At 42.0% G+C, this 18,637-nt stretch overlaps 2 protein-coding genes across 3 annotated transcripts; one reads left to right on the forward strand and one right to left on the reverse strand.

Annotated features, from left to right (window-relative positions):
* Positions 1 to 1,361: 1,361 nt before the first annotated feature.
* hal (histidine ammonia-lyase) lies at positions 1,362 to 9,468 on the reverse strand. Its single transcript, XM_044355847.1, has 20 exons — positions 7,453 to 9,468; positions 7,184 to 7,244; positions 6,924 to 6,951; positions 6,747 to 6,821; positions 6,590 to 6,662; positions 6,388 to 6,454; positions 6,244 to 6,281; positions 5,994 to 6,119; positions 5,710 to 5,849; positions 5,474 to 5,521; positions 5,071 to 5,218; positions 4,846 to 4,941; positions 4,483 to 4,541; positions 4,178 to 4,258; positions 3,965 to 4,030; positions 3,691 to 3,856; positions 3,472 to 3,606; positions 2,166 to 2,274; positions 1,968 to 2,037; positions 1,362 to 1,834 (listed from the first exon to the last, which is right to left on the reverse strand). The coding sequence occupies exons 1-20, from the start codon at positions 7,697 to 7,699 to the stop codon at positions 1,703 to 1,705; spliced, it is 1,965 nt and encodes a 654-aa protein (XP_044211782.1). The 5' UTR covers positions 7,700 to 9,468; the 3' UTR covers positions 1,362 to 1,702.
* LOC122985301 (ETS domain-containing protein Elk-3-like) lies at positions 4,926 to 18,559 on the forward strand. 2 transcript variants are annotated; one of them, XM_044355850.1, is made up of 5 exons: positions 4,926 to 5,011; positions 13,393 to 13,601; positions 13,969 to 14,769; positions 16,700 to 16,822; positions 17,750 to 18,559. In XM_044355850.1, the coding sequence occupies exons 2-5, from the start codon at positions 13,395 to 13,397 to the stop codon at positions 17,846 to 17,848; spliced, it is 1,230 nt and encodes a 409-aa protein (XP_044211785.1). In that variant the 5' UTR covers positions 4,926 to 5,011; positions 13,393 to 13,394; the 3' UTR covers positions 17,849 to 18,559. The 2 variants fall into 2 exon arrangements, with proteins under 2 accessions (XP_044211785.1, XP_044211786.1); XM_044355851.1 differs by lacking the exon at positions 4,926 to 5,011 and adding an exon at positions 10,203 to 10,670.
* Positions 18,560 to 18,637: the final 78 nt, after the last annotated feature.

The raw sequence follows: 18,637 nt of genomic DNA on the forward strand, positions 1-18,637 counted from the left end.
AGTGTGGGGAAATACATATAAAACAAACACTAATCCAACCTTCATCCTTCAAAAAAGACCCATAAGAATCGTAAACAAAACTACTTATAGAGAACCATCAAATCCACTCTTTATTAGGTTAAAAACACTAAAATTCAAAGAACTGGTTGACCTGTAAACTGCCCAAATCATGTACATAGAGAGTAAAAAATCAACAATTACCTAACAGTATCCAAGGGTTGTTTCAAATGAGAGAAAATAAACATGACCTGAGAGGAACTTGTATGTCCAAAAAGCATTTAGTAGGGGATATGGGATGGACCGGTGACGTTTTGTTGTTTTCAACCTGATTGATTTGTTCTTGTGCTGTTTGAGTGTTTGGTTTGTTATTAATCTGTTTTGTTCTTGTTTTGTTTGATTTTTTGTTTTTTGGTTTGATTTGATAGAGGGCTATCATGGACACTGGTGGTGGATAGTTGAGTTTTCTTATTAATCATAAAAGTTTATTGTTTAAGCAAAAAAAAGAGGGTAGGACTAGATAAGTTTTGAACTTCTTCCTGCTCCTTTTCGAACATGGAGTGCCTTATTTAAATTGTCAACTGGGATTTTGATATGTTTGTTGATGATTTTGTTTGTTTGTCTTGTTTTCTTAATTATATATATTTTTTTCTTATAACGTGCGAAATAAAAATTGAAATTGAAATAAACCTGCTGGCATGAAATAGCTCACCTACATTAGATAAAGATATATCAAATAATGTTCTGTTCCTTCACCACATATTGTTTTAATGATAACCCTTAAGAGAGTGGTGATTAGAGCTGCAACGATTAGTCAATTAATCAACAACTATATTGATAATCGATTAATTGTTTTGAGGCATTTTGTAAGAAAAAATGTCAAAATTCTCTGGTTGCAGCTTCTTAAATGTGATTATTTTTGTTTCCTTTATGATAGGAAACTGAATATCTTTGGGTTGTGGACTGTTGGTCGCATCTTGGGATTTGGGAAACAACAATCGGCGTTTTTCACCATTTTCTGACATGTTATAGACCAAACAACTAATCGATTAATCGAGAAAATAATAACAGATTAATTGATAATGAAAATAATTGTTAGTTGCAGCTCTAGTGGTGATTTTATGGCATATAAGTTTTAAAAGTGATACTGGAAGATCATTTCACTACTGCTACAACAACTACTGTTAATACTACACTATCAGTACCACTTCTAATACTAAAAATATATAATGATAAAGAAATTAATAAACCAGAAATAAGATAGTATCAATGTGAAGCCATATAACTGTCCTAAACAGACAGAAATAAAATCAGAAAGCCAGTGAACCAAACGCAGACTTACATCACTGTCAAAATAATCAGAGTTCAGCTTTAAATCATTTTATTGTTGTGTTGTTTAAGTTGTACAGATGACAGTCATTAAAGATTTCATAAATTACTCCAGAGAAATCTACATATAATGATAATAATGCTTGTGCTACATTATTAAAAAGATTTGATAGATAGGTTGGTACAATGGCTGAGGTAGTCATGAGGCAATAAAAACTCAATTAAGTACATTTTAAAGTGACAACAAAAGTGTTGATAAATACAACTCACACAGAGATGTGTGGTTGGTAGTCATCCAAATCTTCAAAAGTGTAAATAAATGATGCTTGGTTTGTTTGTTTGTTTTTTAATTTTAGCTGTTGCATTTTCATTTGATTCACTCATGACGAATGCGCTTCCTCGGTGATGCTGGAGGCTCCAGAGAGAAGGCAGTAGGAGAGCCGGGACGTGACTCGGGGATGTACTCTGTCTGATACTTGTCAATATAAGGTTTGGCCACGTTCCACACCTGAAAATATACACACGTCATTCAAAAATCACCATCTATCTTCAGTTTGGAGCTTACATATATATATTGGACACATTTTGCAGTAAGAATTATTAGAATTAAAATTGCTTCTTTCAGAAGAGTCGGCACTTGCCTTCTGGTCAATCAGTAGACGATGCACAGCCTCAATGTCTGGGGACATGAACCTGTCTTTAATCCACGGTCTGCAAAAGGCAGAACAGGAGAGGGAATGAGAGAGTCAGAAGTGGACCAATGGATAAATATTAACTATTCAGCACATCATTTCATTGGACTGAAAGTTGTGTAACTTGGCCACATCTGTTTGACTTACTTGACCACACTGCGCACAAGGTCATAGACCTTCTCCAGTGGAGTGGTGGTACGGAGCGGGCGGAGGAACTCAATACCCTGACAGGCTGCCAACAGCTCTATCGCCAGAACTGATCAAAGATAAATAACATCAGTTAACAAAAATGCATAATACTGCAAACTAATGCCTCACTAATTTACAGTTTGAGTTTATTTGCAAAAAGATACTTAAAAAATCTTACTTAAGTCTCTTTTTGGTGGTAATTATTTGACCTAATTATACTGATACATAACATCTGACGTCACTACTGTTGGCATATTACATGACAATCCTGTGTTTGCAGTAAGGTCACAATACGGCAGCCAGCACTGTATATTGGACACAATAATATGGATTACACTATGTATGTAGAAAAGCTTCAACACTCTTGTTCCTCAAGGAGAAAAGCCTCCAGTACTTTGAGGAAGATGTACAGATCGTGAAGATGCTCAACCTTATCCTGGGGTTATTTAACTGCTCTTGATTTTGTTTTGCAACAGTTGTTGATGTGTTTTAATCCTTGTATATTTTTTTAAAAAAAGTCACAAATATGTTAAATAGCCACTATATGACACAGGTGGCAACTAACCCAGCATTGCACACAGTACTCTTCCAGTAACCATGTTCAACAGTCAGCAACAGACATGTTGGGGTGTTCTGCTACTTAAACACATCTGGATGTAAAAATGTAGATAGACTTAACTAAGATTATTTCTCTTTTTATAACTAACACTTACTTTAGTTATTATTTGACCATATTTTATATTTTCCTATGAATATTTCCATGTAAAATCAATGCAGAGTAAATACATTTTGCCACAGAGGTGTTGTTGTAGTTTAGTAGTTAACCTCTATCTTCATGTGTCTGCCTGTTCCTCTCAGTGAGCTTTGATTTGAAGCCATGTAAATGTTTGCTGATTCAGTTTATCCATGGTTGGTTGGTGTACGCTGGCAGGGTTTTCAACACTGCTACCTTTGCACTTCGTTGCAGCAGCAGCACCAGGAACAAATTGTTCAGCTTCTTTGAACCAGGGGCAGTTGCTTCATGTTGCTTTGAAGTATATTTGAAATTCAGTGATTATCTAAACCTTTTTTTACGCTGTCAGTGTAAATAAGAATTGAACTTTAGATAACTTACCTGTGTAGCAGCTTATGTTATTGTGGTTAAGTTATCACTATAAAGTTAGTTATTTACATGTGGTGATTCAGTAATTTTGTCCTTTGTCCTGTTATAGGAACTTTCATATTAATAGTAGCAGTAATCCAGTCATGGCATGTATTGCCTTACCTTGCTCCACATGTTCCACAACCCTCAGGGCCTTCCTAGCAGCCCAGCCCCCCATGGACACATGGTCCTCAGTGGCAGCACTGGTCGACAAGGAGTCCACAGAGGACGGATGGCATAAAACCTTATTCTCTGAAACTTAACACAGTAAAAAAAATCAGCATGTTTAGAAAAGCAGATTACAGAAAAATAAAGAATTTTAAAAAAAGAATTCACACCAACCCAAGGCAGCAGCGGTACAGTGAGCAATCATGAAGCCTGAGTTGAGTCCTCCCTCATTGACAAGGAAGGCTGGCAGCTCACTCAGAGACGGGTTACACAACCGCTCGATCCTCCTCTCACTGATAGAGGCCAGCTCATGGACTGCAATGGCTAAAAAGTCCAGAGCCTATGAGAAAGAACATAATAATAAAAGAGAGGGGAATGAAATCTACTGTCTATCATCTAAAGATGTTTTATGAGTCACAAATATCTCAGACTGAAGAGTTGTACATACCTTAGCTGGGTATTCTCCATGGAAGTTCCCACCTGAAATAGTCTCACCTCTCTCCGCAAACACCATCTTTTACGGCCGTTAAGAAAAATGTTTCACTCAAAGCTCCAACAAAAAACAACATACAGTTTGTGGCAGAACGTAGAACTTGTGGTTGAAAAGTGGCAGATTTACACGACAGACTAATCCTCTAGTCTACTAGTTAGCGAAGGATACAGGGTTGTCAGTGGCACTGTTGATTTCTGTATTGATGATGCTTTGGACAAATTTTATTGTGTCATTGGTGACTCCATGAACCTGCGTACAGAGAGAGAATAAAAAAGCACTCAGACACAGCTGAACAATACTTAAACATAGTCTCCAGCTCCAGCTCATATGGGATCCACACGAGAATCAACCACAGGGTTTTTCCTTTTCCAAATTGAGAGTCTGCAGTTAGAGGGTGCACAGATTGTAAAGCCTTGAGGGGCAGACTTGTGATTTTGGGATATATAAATAAACTTGGCTTCACTTGAGGTTACCTGAGGACAGCAACGCATGGTGTAGGCATCCTGGACTCTGTCACAGAAGCGGTGGCTCTCTGGAAAAACACACTATATTAGCAAAAGCTACACTTTTATTAATCCCTGCAGGGAAATACACCCTCTGCATTTGACCCATCCTAACTATTTATGAGCTGTGAAGTGCTCCAGCTATGAAGGCAGTGCCTACAAGATGGTAGAAGTATTCCTAATACACATTTTTGCATACAAACTCCACACAGTGTGATTGGTTTGAACACAATAATGCTGAACACTAGATGTGATGTGTATAACAATGATTACACTATTATTATGTAATGCTCTGTAACTTTTCTCTTTCAGAATATGGGTGTACCCTCAGACCTGCAATCTCAGATGGATGGTGATCAGAGTCCAGCAGCGAGCGGAAGCGTAGGGCCACCTCTACCTGTCCCGGGTGGGCCCTCAGTGCATGAATGTCTACACAGAAGGAGACCACAAAAAGAGGAGAGATGAAACAGATAATCTTGGAGAATCTTGGGAGTTGAAGGTAAATTATCTCATCTACTTTTGGGATTTTCATTCACCACCACTGTGGCTGCTGCTCACCGCTGTCAAAAGCTTTGGTGGTTCCCTTCAGCACCTCCAGGGTGAGAGCAGCAATGATGTCAGCCTGTTGGGCGATCGACTGGGCTCGCTCCACGGCCTCCGCCCCCAAAGAAGTGATCATCTGGGTCCCATTGATCAAAGCAAGGCCCTGAGAGGGAAAAACATAGTAATTTGGCTTGTATTTCCTGGTTTCAGAAGCCACTTGGAGAATGCTGAGTGAGTTAATAAGTGCATGTAACAGCTGCAAATGTGATTAATTTGATGATTTATAGTATAAATGCTACCACTATGCTTGTCCCGTACTTGAGAAAGATGATGCAACTTATTCCCATTTAACCCTGGGACAATTTCTCTAGTGCAAGCAAATCAAATATAAAAGAGCGTGGTGTGTTTTTAACATTACCTCTTTAGGCTTTAGTGATACTGGCTTCAGTCCATGGGCCTCCAGGACCTTGCCAGAGATGAAAGGAGAGAAAACATGTAAAAGGGCAAAGGGTCATCAAAAAGCAAACATGTTTTCCTATTGAGCCCTGCAACCTTTCACCACAAGCAAAAAACACAATTCCTGTAGCATTAAGCAAGTTGTTATTGTTGTACCACCAGGGAGAAGTTATGACAATTCTGTCTATAGGTTCTTACATATTTGGCATCGGCCCATCCGCTCTTGGGAGACCACATTTTACCCTCTCCCATCAGCCCCAGGGCCAGGTGAGAGAGGGGTGCCAGATCCCCGCTAGCACCCACCGTTCCCTTCTCTGGGACAAAGGAGAGGCAGGAAGCTGCAGGGGCAAAGTAAATTGGAGATTAAGATTAGTCATATGATAGTTAGCTTCCCCAATACTGACCTGAAGTGAACTCAACTGAAGCTGATAGTCCAGGTCAGCCAAGGTAAAGTGAGGCTGATGGTTCCAGCCGTGGCTTACCGTTGAAGGCCTGGATCATGGAATGAAGGGTCTCCAGAGAAATCCCACTATGTCCTTTGGCCAGAACATTGATCCTCAGAGCGAGCAGCATGCGGGTCCTCTCCGGGCTTAGCGGGTTTCCCACACCTGCACACCACAACGTAACATCAGTGATGCAGGCATAAACACAGAGAAACCTTAAACACCTTGTCAGTAACACCAAATGTATGTGATCCTTTGAAATCTAGACCGAAAAGGTATCTTTTATTACCTGCTGAGTGTGACCGCACCAAGTTCTCCTGCAGCTCCCTGTGGAACAAAAAGTGCCCAAAAGTGACTATCAGCACATTAAAAAGCGTTCACTCTCCAACAGGAGATCTACAGTTAACAAAGGAAATGGAAATATTGTCTTTACTTGAGTTTGCTGACAGGAATGACAGTTCGGGCAAATTTGCCAAAACCTGTTGTGATTCCATAGACAACTAGAGGAAGGAAGAGAGAAAGAAAGAGAACTGAACACACGGTACAATTAATTTTAATTTCAGAAGTACTGTAATTACTGGTAGCTGGTTAACGATAAGATTAATCACATTCTTTATTCTTAAATGTATCTTAACCTTTGTTTTCTTTGACAATGGTGTCCAAAAGCTCTCTGGATTGCACAACTTTCCTTTCTGCCTCCGGAGTCAGCTGAAAATAATTGTAAAGGGAATGATTACGTCAAAGATTACCACAGAAGAGCCATGACAACAAATTCAGTGTGTTGATCATTACCTTTATCTTGTAGAGTCCTCTGCCTAAGTTGACCAGATCTGTCGATGTCAGGCTGTTGCCATCCAGGGCAATATACTGCACAGGGAGACGCATGTTACAAAAAAAAACAGTCAATATATATGTGATATGCATGTAATCTTCAAATTTAAACAGATAATGGTTGAAATATAGACTTACTTCTCCAGGTTCTCTGTATGCTGCTGTCCTATTTTACATAATTAAGGATAACATTTAGTAAAAATTCAGTGTTGCCATTTTTACTGAGATTATAAAACCCAACAATTTAACCCATTAGGTTTTTATAAACACAAATTCTTATTTAACCTTTGAGAAGTCATTGTTGTGGCTTGTAGTGGTCTGAAGAAATTGAAAATCTGACTTAATTAGATCAAAAGTAGCCACTGTCTGTTTGGCACAAATAACACGTTTAAGGATACAGATGAGAAACTCCAGGCTCACACGGTATGAAGTCAGGAGACATAGTATCTCCTTCAATTGCTGTAAATAGAAGATAACAATACACATTGAACACATTTCCTCTCATTTGTAGATAATGTAAATATATTTGATGTCTCTTGTCGTCAGAACATGACTCCCCATGCAGAAATACGCACACATTACGCACAGCCAATGGTACAATATCTCCACTGTCTCCCAAATGTGATGCACAAATATATGTCATATGTTTGCATGCATACAGTCATACCAAGCTCGACAAAGTCATTATCCTCCAGTACATCATCGATGGTGTCATCCGCGTCCAGCAGACCCAAACCCTGGCACCTGCGCACAATAAAACGAGTGTCCTTCACAGCCGTGATGCCGCCGTTGTCTGGTTTGTTCTTCACGTAACGTTTGAGCGCCTCTTCTCCGAGCCACCCGATATTCCTGGTGGTATCTCGGCAGGGCACTGCCAACCACTCATCTCGGATGTGGACAGTAAAACGAGGCATTGCGCTTCAACCGGACTCTGTTGCCGCTCTGCTCTGCTGCTCTCCGCTCTCCAAGGTACCACCTTCAGCCGCCGAAAGTTCCGCCACCAATCAGGCGCAGCGCTCGGGGGCCACGCCTCACCGGTGTCACACCTTGGACCACTGACCTCCACTGGTCTGTCACACGGATGTTTGGACATAATCCAAACGTGATGAGTGAAATCTGTTTTACTCTTTGACTCGTTGACTTTTTTTTTTCACCCTTGCAGACAAGTAACCTATATTCACTGAGAGTGTAATCAAACCAATTACTGTTTTACCAACAACAGAATCAATCATTTATTTGCTTGTTACCATAGTAATGATTAATTATAGTTACAAGATAACTTAATAAAAGTTTGACCTCAATATGTTTAGTAAAGAGTGGAGAGAGAGCGTTTATCATTTAATAGTGATGCTTTCACTTGCTGTCAGACATTTCAAGTGCATATTAATAATGCAACCTAATATTAAAAAAGGGGGGTTGTTGATTCAGCAAAATGTTAGATAGTAGAGTTGCAACAATTTAATATAAAGAGTCTATTTTAATCCAGTTCTTTGAGCAAAGATTAAGTGCATCATCAAAGCATCACATTCGACCCATGATTCACTGGATTTGTTTAAATCTCATTCTTCCAAAAAAGTGCTAAAATATAAAATTTAAAAAATGACTTTCATCACTTGCTTCCACACTCAGCCAAGTGCTTTACCTACACAAGTAGACAGGTTATAAAATACACTTTGTGGGTTTATTACATTAGATCCTCGATGTAACATTACCTCTGGCCTACTGAGAGCCTGTACTCCTATTTAACATACTGACTGACTGAGGAACAAATAAGTTCCGCAATCTAGTCTCTAAATCTTTTGTTTGATGGAAAAAGCTGATATTCAGAATAAAACAGTAGACATGTCGGATACAATGCTACCAATAGTTTGTCTAAATCTTCAAACCTAATTATAACCATCTCTTGGTGTCCCCTTTGGACAACAAGACACAGATGTCAACTAATTAATGTCATCTCTGGTGCTCTTCTACTATGTTTCCTCTGTTTCTATTGTCAATGATCAAAATAGGCAAAAATGCCGAAAAAACTTTTAAAAAATGCAACCATCTCAAAGCTACATGTTTAAGATGTTACACCAAATTGCAATCATAGTGCTTCTGTCCTACACAGTAATAATAAATAAGCTATTAAGGAGACTTGCAACAATTTGACATAAAAGTGACGTGTTCTATCATTGTTTGATATTATGCTCAAATGGGCTAATCAGTCTTTGTTCATATTGACAAAATATTTTAAATATCATGACAAAAAAAATGTAACTCTAAATGTAATGCAGATTACATTGATCCAAGTTCCTTATCTGATCTGTTTTCATTCCTCTTAGTGTGTCACTTGTACTTCCCTCCCTCCCTACCCTCTGTGGATCAATAAAGTCTGATTACGAAAGCTGCATTTCTTTGTCAAGAAGTACAGAATTGGTTGGGTGTTTTAGTGTCAAAGTAATGCATGAAGTGTCCCGTGCCCTGATGTGCATTTAATCCACTTCACTTCACTCTAGTCACACAAAATACCCCAATTATGAAACATCCCCTCCACACATGTAATAAGACATACAAAAATACTCTGCATGGAATGTGTGTCTAATGTGTGTCTGACAAGGTTTTTCCAGGAAAAAAAAAAAGCATTACTGCATTAAAATCCTTAGAATGGCATTGACTCCTTCTCCCTCATTAAAAATACCAGAATCTATGAATATGCAATTATTTTTTCATTTCACAAGTTGAACTGCCGGACACAAGATGTCTCCAACTTCACTTTAAAGTCCATTCTCAGTGTTCGTGCACCGGAGGCTTCAAGTTTCCAAATCACACTTGTGTTAGTTGAATATTGGACCAGAATTGGCATCCAAACTAGTAATGATGTCACAAATCCTGCTTGTAGGCCCCCCTCTTAAAGGACCAGTGTGTAGGGTTTAGTGGCATCTAGTGGTGAGGTTGCAGATTACAACCAACTGAATACTCCTCCCCTCACCCTCCCCTTCCACGCGTGTAGGAGAACCTATGGTGCCCGCGAAACTTGCAAAAAACACAAAAGGCCCTCTATAGAGCCAGTGTTTGGTTTGTCCACTCTAGGCTACTGTAGAAACATGGCGGTGCAACAGGGTGGCCTCCGTAGAAGGGGACCTACTCCCTATGTGGATATTAGGGGTTCATTCCAAGGCAACAAGAACACAACAATTCTTATTTTCATGGTATTATACACTAATTAAAACATGCTTCTGCCAAATCTGTTCCACTAGATAACAATAAATTCTACACACTGCACCTTTAAAATCAGATTTTTAATGAGCACAGAGAAACTTTCCACTTTCAACAGATGGTTGTGAAAACAGCCTTCTGCACATACATCATTCTGCACAGTAAAGCTCAAACATCCAACTATAGGAACAAGAAGAAAAAACACATTTTTGACTGTAGGGGGGCTTTAAAAATAGATGAGACCTAAAACCGCATGACTTTTTTTGGGCCCGGGAATGGAGGTGTTTGAATTAACGAGGCGTACCTGAAAGCACCACAGTGGCCTGCTGCGGACTGATGATGTCAGTTTACGGGCTGTAGGAGTTTCTGTATCAACATGTGTGCCGACTCAGAGTAGAGTAGGCCTACTGCTGGCCGTCAGCGGGCAGGCGGAGAAGAAGAGGAGGGGAGGAAAAGTGTGTTTACACAGACGGCAAACTGCCTGGGGAATCGTAGGGGAGAGGAAGTCAGCCGGCTCTGTGTCTGCCTGCTCCAACTTCCTGCTCAGAAAAAGAAAAAGCCCAGGATCCTATTTCAGTCCAGCACAACTGTGTAGACCAGAAGTAAGCATGGAAAAACAAGGAATCACACAAGCCTCAACGTAAAGTTTCGCGGAGGGAAAAAAAAAGAGCAAGTAAGAGATCGCAGGTAAGCTAAAAGAAACTGACATCTTTCTATGAGCTGCGCTTTGTTGGTTAATTGCTGGCTTGTAGAAAGTGAAATAGCGCACGATTAGTTGTATTAGCGGGGGCATTCACGGTTTATATGAATTGTCTTGGTTGTGAAGTTTTCTACTTGTGTAAAACTATTCGGATCGAGCGTATTTTCAAGTTTAATGCAAGAATAGTACAGATTTAGATTCGGACACCATCTTCCGGTCCGAGCAACATCTTGAAAATGAGTCAGTGGCTCAGACCTCTGTGCGTAAAAGTCGCTGCAACTTTTAACTGCGGATAAGACTGTAGCCTCCCCCCCCCCCCCCCCCTCTCTCTCTCTTTCCCTCACCCTCACCTCCCCCCAAAAAAGAGAGGCAAACAAAAGCATAGCAATGCAAAAACAGCAACCGAGTGTAGAGATGCTTTTCCTATGGGCCCCTGTTGAATTTTCCACCGTCTGCGAACAGGAAGAGAGCAGATTTAGTCATGGCTAAGTAATGTCTGCACACACACCATCTAATCTCATTAGGAGTTTCCGTTCAGCCAACACACTGGATGGCTTTGTGCGCGCAGCGAGACATCTCAGCCCGAGCATCCGCAGCAGGGCTCCTCATCCCCCGACCCAAACCACCACAATGCTCCTGAGATATTCCTAGAAAGAGGACTGTGTGTGTGTGTGTGTGTTGTCGCCTCATTGTAGGGCTTCGGTATGGGATTTTACCTATGTGTGGTAAACCTGTCAATCCAGTACTCATATAGTGTATCATTAGTGAGGTTATTACCACTTTGTTGTACTTTGTGACATTTCAAAACCCCTGCCGATACATGCAGGAGGTGTTCCTGACATACAGATACACCGTGCTGTTTCAGCGTCCTGCAAAAGTTGAATGTTTATAAGTCTGACTGACCTAATTGTTGACCTGTCAGCTCAGGGATCATGTATTGGCAGACTTCAATATTTGCTTCAAAGTGTTTTAAAGCCGAACTGAAGTCTGAGTTGAAGGGGTGGAGCTGGGTGGTGGGGAGGAGGGGGGGGCGACAATGATTTGATCTTTTGACCCTCTCCCTCTGGGATTTTTTTGTGGGAAGTGTGGCAGGACTGGGGAAATGCTCCCCTGCTGTGGGATCCCCTCTCCTCACCATTTGTCCTTGGAAGTAGAATAGGAGGAAGTCCTGACTTTGACAGGTTTGTAGTTTCACATGGCAGATAGAAAACTCAGGGGATAGCTTGTGTCGGAAACGAGTCCAACCCTCCCTCTCCCTCTCCCTCTCTCTCTCTGTCTCTCCTCTCCGGACAGAGGCACGGAGAGGTTGATAGGCCGCTCTGTTATCATTGTTTTTCAGCATCAGTCACCAGTTACTCCGCACATCCACAGATAAGACGGAGAAGAATACAAGATGCCAATACAGTCCAGTCTATCAGTGTTTGGACTCTGTGTTTTTCGAAAAGTTTCAATACTGGTGTCAGTAATTGAGTTTTGGCAGCGATTTCTCAAATACGTTCTTCACTAGCTTGCTTTTTGTCAAATAAATCCTTTTTTTTATTTAACAAAACAACCCAAACTTTTCACACAAGCAGACAGACAAGAAATCTAAATAACATGAAGTCCAAAACCATTTAAAACAGTAAAATGGTACCTGATGAAAGAAGAAATATACAAAAACTGTCAGTTTTGGTACATCATGCGCTGACATATTACAGTCAGTACCATTAAAATATTGAAGTACAAGCCTTATCAATATGTGTCTCACTAGTGTAGGATTGCAACTACTGATTATTTTCATCATCGATTAATCTGTAAATTGCTTTTCAATTAATTGTTTAGTCTCTAACATGTCAGAAAATAGTGAAAAATGGCAATCAGAGCTCCTCAGAGCCTAAGATGACATCTTCAAATTGTCATTTTCCAATCAAAAGATGTTGAAATCACACTGATGAGAAACAGCAAATCCTCATTTCCTCGTTTCAGATGATGAAACCAGTGGGGTTTTTTTGCCCGCTTAATAAATGATACATCACTTATCATAGTATTTGCCATCAGGCAGTTGACTAATTTGTGGTATTGCCTAATTGTTTCAGCACTACTCTGATGTTGCTTGTCTGTGGTGACAGAAACAGTCCCCCCCCCCCCCCCCGTTAACGTGTGAGCTTTGAGCTGGCAGACAGGAGCTTCGAGGCTGCACATTCCTCTATTAAAGGAATAACCCACCCTGGGCCCGTCATACTTCCTGTGGAGAGAGGGCCAGGTTGAACCGCAGCATATTTCTGGCTTGAGCTGTTGTTCCTCCTTATATTTTTTTCTCTCTTCTCCTGCTGCTGCTACATTACACTACACTCTTTTAACACACACTGTTCTATTCATCACCGGTCTACTCTTCCTTACACCACATGTTACAGCTCAGACAGGCTGTTCCCTTCTCAGCCAGTAACCAAATTTAGTCTGTATGGAGTAAAAGCACACTGGCAAGACAGAAATAAGGAAGAAGGAAGGTATGTTTTATTGACTACTAGTTTACACAGGTATAAAACATAGAAAGTCACGATCACCGAAGAGAAAAAGGCCACAGGTGAAAGACCTCAGACACCATCATGAAGATTTTAAAAGATAACCAGCGAGGGCTTTGATGTTTCACGCTCCACTCCGTTAGTCAAACTGTACCGCTGGTTTCACAAAATCTCTCGCTGACCTTGTCATCTGTATGTCTCGTTCTAGGTATGGACAGCGCCATCACTCTGTGGCAGTTCCTGCTTCAGTTGCTGCTGGACCAGAGTCACAAGCACCTGATATGTTGGACGTCCACGGATGGCGAGTTCAAGCTTCTGAAGTCAGAGGAAGTAGCCAAGCTGTGGGGGCTACGCAAGAACAAGACCAACATGAACTACGACAAGCTAAGCAGAGCCCTGCGCTACTACTACGACAAGGTGAAATGAAAAGTGACTGTGGTTGTATGTGCAAAGAGCTGCTTCCGTCTTAAGTAATCCTGCTAGTGCAGCTATTATAACTGATAGGACATGAATGATGTGAAAGTAGTCAAACGCCATAACTAAATCTTTGTTGTTCTGCTCTTTAAACCAGCAATCTCCCGTCAGAGACACTTCCACTTCCTCTTTCTCACACAGTAGAGCTGTGGCTATGATGTAGCACTCAAAGCTGTTTCAGTGTGGCAACTTTCCTCGGCTGGGCAGACTGACATGCTGCCCAACATCTCTGTTATACTGTATGTGTTATATTTAGATTGATCAGCCTGTTGTACATAACTTAATTTACTTTGTTTTGTTTGTTTTATAGAACATCATCAAGAAGGTGATTGGCCAGAAGTTTGTCTATAAGTTTGTGTCCTTCCCTGAGATCCTGAAGATGGACCCCCAGGCGGTGGAGATGGGCCTGGCTTCTGGAAGGTTTCCCCTCCAGGAAGGAGAGGCCCCCGAGCTGGAAGTAGAGGAGGAGGAGGAAGAGGAAGGGGAGGAGGAGGCCCAGAGGAGGACCCTGGCAGCCCTGGGGGCTCAGCAGTGTCGGAACGACTACCTTCGCTCAGGTCTCTATTCCTCCTTCAGCATCAGCTCCCTTCAGAACCAGCCCGAGCTGCTCCGCGCCCTGCGGGAGCGCCAGGAGGAGCCACGCTCAGTCATCCGCTTTGGCACCAACGCTCACGAGAGGAGCTCCCCTCCATCTGTCAAACCCGAATCCTACGTCTCCCCCAGGCCATCCAAACTCCCCTCTCATTCCCACTCCCCGTCCTCCCCCCTCACCCAACCTGGCCATAGCTGGAGCCCTGCAGCCAAAGAGGAGGAGGAGGACTCTGACCAGAGCGCTCAGCCCCTCAACCTCTCCTCTGGGCACAGGGAGCGAGCCCTGCAGCCTCCTGAAAAGAGGAGCAGCAGCAGCAGCAGCAGCAGCAGCGGTAGAAGTAGCTCTACTTCTAGTAGTAGTAACCAAGGAGATGGACTCCCACCAAAAAGCAAAAAGCCCAAAGCTCTGGAGATCTCCGCCCCGTCCCTGCTACTTGCGGGGAGTGACATCGGCTCCATCGCCCTTAACAGCCCGGCACTGCCATCTGGCTCCCTCACTCCTGCCTTCTTCACTGCACAGGTTAGATGTTTTACCTGAATAATACGCAACTAGAATTCCCTCGGGACAGCACAGTGGACGCTGCACAGTCAGTTCAGTTTTGACACTTTCTGCATGAAAGGTTGAATATCCTGCTTGCTTTAGATTTGCTCCCTCTTTACAGACATGAGTCAGGCGGTTTAGAGACTCTAAATTGTGATTTTTATGAGCCTCTGGGGAGCATTTGGGGAGTGGTAATCATTCGAGGCGTTCCCACCCTTTTGCCCAATCAGCTACATCTTTTGAAAACGACAGTTAGCAATGGTAGGCCCTGCACACACCTGAGACTGCTCCAAAATCTGCTTCATCTCGATCCAGTCGAGACATGTTCACACACCCGACTGTTACCCTTTGACACATTTTTACATGTTCTCTTATTTCTGCTCTCGATAATTGAAGTAGTTGTAGAGACCGTGTCACTGTGTGCCAGACACAGCTGAAGCATATTGAGCCCGATAATAATCAATTCTCAGAGAGAGAATAAATCTGTCCCCTCCGTGCGGTGGCCTGGCTGGCCATGGGGAGATGATGGGATCTATCCAGAGTATGATGTCAGTGTCCCTGAAGCGTTCAGAGAGCAGCAAGAGACATCTGACACAGCCTGGCATGTGTTGGTGGAAAGACTACCACTATATTTATTTAAGTAGTTACTGGAGCTGAAATTCCCTCAAGAAATAGAGAGTGGAAAAGGTATGAAAAAAAGGTAAACATGTATGATTTTAGGTTAAAAATTTGCTCAGGCACTTGAAAGTCATTAAGGCATTTTAAACAGCCTAAATTTGCTTGTTTTTGAAACTAATTTAGTGAGTCATTGTCTGTGTTTGATAAACAGTTCTGCGGGTTAAAGGCAGAAATTACTCCTAGAAATGTTTATGTGCTGCAAATAACAGGCCTTGTAGAAATATGTCTATACTTAAATAAAGTCTGAGGCATAAAAGTTAAGGTGAAATGTAAATTTGGTAAACACAAGGAGTTATAATGCCTCGCTTTTTTACAACCATTTTTTGTGTAGTCTTAAATGCCCTGAATGACTCTAGCAGTATAATTTCTAGAGTACTTTCTGCCACAAATTTAGAGCCAAATCCACCCCGCTGTGACATTTTGGTTTGTTTTGATCTTTGCCATAACCCCAAAGGCTGTGCCTCAAGCCTCAGCTGGTATTTAATAATCTATTTCAGTTAATGTGTTTACACAGGAATTTTTACAAAGAGAAATTACTCTGCCACATCAGAAGTTTGTCCAACACATTGAGAAAGGCATTAATTCTGCACTCACACTGTCTGTTTATAAGGGTGCAAAAAAAAAAAAAAGAAAAAAAAAAAAGTGAGATCAGAGGAAAACAAGAGATTAACAGAAATCTTCTGCAAGTTCAACCTATGAGAGAGGGGGAAGAGGCCCTAAGTGATGCCATATGCTCCAATAATTCCATTAATAATGGGAGCAGGGCTGGGTCCCTCCGCAACACTGGCTCACTTCTCTGAGGTGACACAGGGGAAAGTGGGGGGAGGGTGAGAGAGAAGACCAGGAGAGAGAGGGAGAAATTGATTTCATATGTTTTCTCTCGAGTTGGCGTTCCAAGTGCTTAAGGACCTTCCCCCCCCTCATCCCCCCCCCCCCCCAATCAACAACAACCCCCACCATCCACCTCCCTCCCTCTCTCTCCTCCCCACGTCACCCCTGTATTCTCGGGGAGAAACCACAGACTTCCTTCCTGCTCCGTTCAGTTTGTTTTTCCAAACGCCAATACACGTCCATTTACCATTTCAGCATGTTTCGCATTACCGAATCCCTTACAGCAACACTCCGCAGCCAGTGGGTCTCTGCATTTCTCTTGTTGTCCTCGCTGGTTTCTCGTATTTACACAACGCCTCCTCCTTCACTCCATTTCTCTCCCCCGGTCTCCCCCTCGCAGACTCCTTCTGGTTTGCTGCTGGCTCACAGTCCGCTGTTGTCAGGCATCCACTTCTGGAGCAGCCTAAGCCCCGTCGCTCCGCTCAGCCCCGCCCGGCTGCAGGGCCACAGCTCCTTGTTCCAGGTAAGAAAACACACACACGCACACACGCATACACGCATACACACAGGTGTAGATGCAAAGAGGAAGAAAGAGGGATTAAAATAGCTGATGATAATAGAAGGTGTGCTCAGAGGAATACTGGTGGCGTTTGAGAGCAGAGGAGGAAGTTGTGAGGCTGTGCAGGTGAAATGAGTGCTGCTGCAAAATCGCTGCTCTACTTAGCGGTTGCTAAAAAAAATCAGATGAATCAACATATTTGAAGAGATTTAACAATCACAACAGCGCATAAAAAGGATTGACTCCAGTTTTAATGCCTGTTATAAGTTATATTAAATATAAAAAATATGCATGTAATCTCCATTGTCCCTCTATTATGTTCTTAAAGTGTCAGAATGTATCTTTATCAACTTGATTTGTTGTTTTTCAAGCACATACTTGACAGAAATAACACATCAAACATGAAAACAATATGTTTTTGTGATTCGCAAAATAGCAGACAGCAGTGGTTGTGAAACTAGTCGAGACTTAGTAAGCAGGTCCAGCAGAGGTGTCCTGTTTCAGCGCTTGTGAGAGGGAGAGGAAATCCTGTGAATACTTCCTGTTTGAGCCCAGGGGAGCCAGTCTGAACAGGGTGGACTGGTTTGAGAGCTGCTCCTCATTTGTGAAACACACACACACACACATTTACACCACACCCCCTCCACAGGCATATACATACACACATACACACACACACAAACCATACCGGATTCTTTGTGCACAAACAGTGTTGACTTCTCCTTCTGTTGCGGAGGTACAGGGGACAGAGACGAAAAGGAAGAGGCACAATGAATAAAAAAACAGGAAACCAGAGCAGTGACAATGCTGTAGTTCCTCACCGGAAAGCAGCTTTCATAGAGCCTCCGTCCCCTCCTCGCTAACTCTCAGCCCCTTTCTCTTCCTCCACAGTTCCCCAGCCTAATCAACGGACACATGCCTGTCCCCCTGCCAAACCTGGAAGGAACACCCTCCTCCCTGCTCCTGTCCCCCACCACCCACAAATCCTGATCCAGGGTCTAGTGAAAACCCTCCCATCTTCACCCATCTCTTGTTTGAAAGTTTGTCACCGTCGTCAACATCATCAGCAGCAATCTCTCGTCCGTCTTGTCATAAAAAAAAAAAAAAAATTGCTTCAGAAAAGTCCGTCGAGACAGTATGTGACCTCACTTTTTTGCACTTGAGTTGCTTCAGATTCCAGTGGTTGAAAGCACTTGGTAAAAGCCATATGCCACGATGTCTGTGAGACGTGTGGACCTTTGTGATAAAGTACAGCACATTTCCACATGACCCTGTCCACGATGGACAGTAGCGACGTGTAGCTAGCTGTTAAAGACTAGCTAGCTGCTCCTTCTGCGCAGAGCTTGGTTTTAATCTTGTAAAAAAAAAAAAAAAAACAGAAAAAAAAACAAACAACTTTTTTCCTCCTTAAATGATCATCACAATGTGAAGCTGGTTGTTTCACTTGTGGGGTATTGTATGTATTGTATGCACTATGCTTCTCAGATAGTACCGGCTGTGCCTTATTGTCCTATTTTTTCTTTTTTTTTCCCCAAATCTTTTAATGAAGACGAGATTATCAAATCAATGAAAAACCTTTGTAACACTTGTAATGTTCTTTTTTTTTTATACTGGACTTGGTATACAGTATGTATTCTGTATAATTTTGTATTGTGAAGAATGTCTTGTCATTTTCAATAAACAAAGCATTGAATGCTTGAACGCAGCGCCTTCCAAGTTTTACAGGAGCTGAAATAAAATGTGAAGCATGTACATCAGGAGAAAAAAAAAAATCAAAAC

The sequence above is a fragment of the Thunnus albacares genome, chromosome 7, assembly GCF_914725855.1.
Source record: "Thunnus albacares chromosome 7, fThuAlb1.1, whole genome shotgun sequence".
Taxonomy (NCBI): Eukaryota; Metazoa; Chordata; class Actinopteri; order Scombriformes; family Scombridae; genus Thunnus; species Thunnus albacares.

Excerpts from the sequence above, each read along its gene's own strand:
- LOC122985301 (XM_044355850.1), top strand. The coding sequence starts at position 13,395 with ATGGACAGCGCCATCACTCTGTGGCAGTTCCTGCTTCAGTTGCTGCTG. Across the intron at positions 13,602-13,968 it reads TGCGCTACTACTACGACAAG|AACATCATCAAGAAGGTGAT; the intron begins GTGAAATGAAAA and ends TTTGTTTTATAG. Across the intron at positions 16,823-17,749 it reads GCCACAGCTCCTTGTTCCAG|TTCCCCAGCCTAATCAACGG; the intron begins GTAAGAAAACAC and ends CTTCCTCCACAG.
- hal (XM_044355847.1), bottom strand. The coding sequence starts at position 7,699 with ATGCCTCGTTTTACTGTCCACATCCGAGATGAGTGGTTGGCAGTGCCC. Across the intron at positions 6,663-6,746 it reads GAGGACTCTACAAGATAAAG|CTGACTCCGGAGGCAGAAAG; the intron begins GTAATGATCAAC and ends AATTATTTTCAG. Across the intron at positions 2,275-3,471 it reads TGTGGAACATGTGGAGCAAG|TTCTGGCGATAGAGCTGTTG; the intron begins GTAAGGCAATAC and ends ATCTTTGATCAG.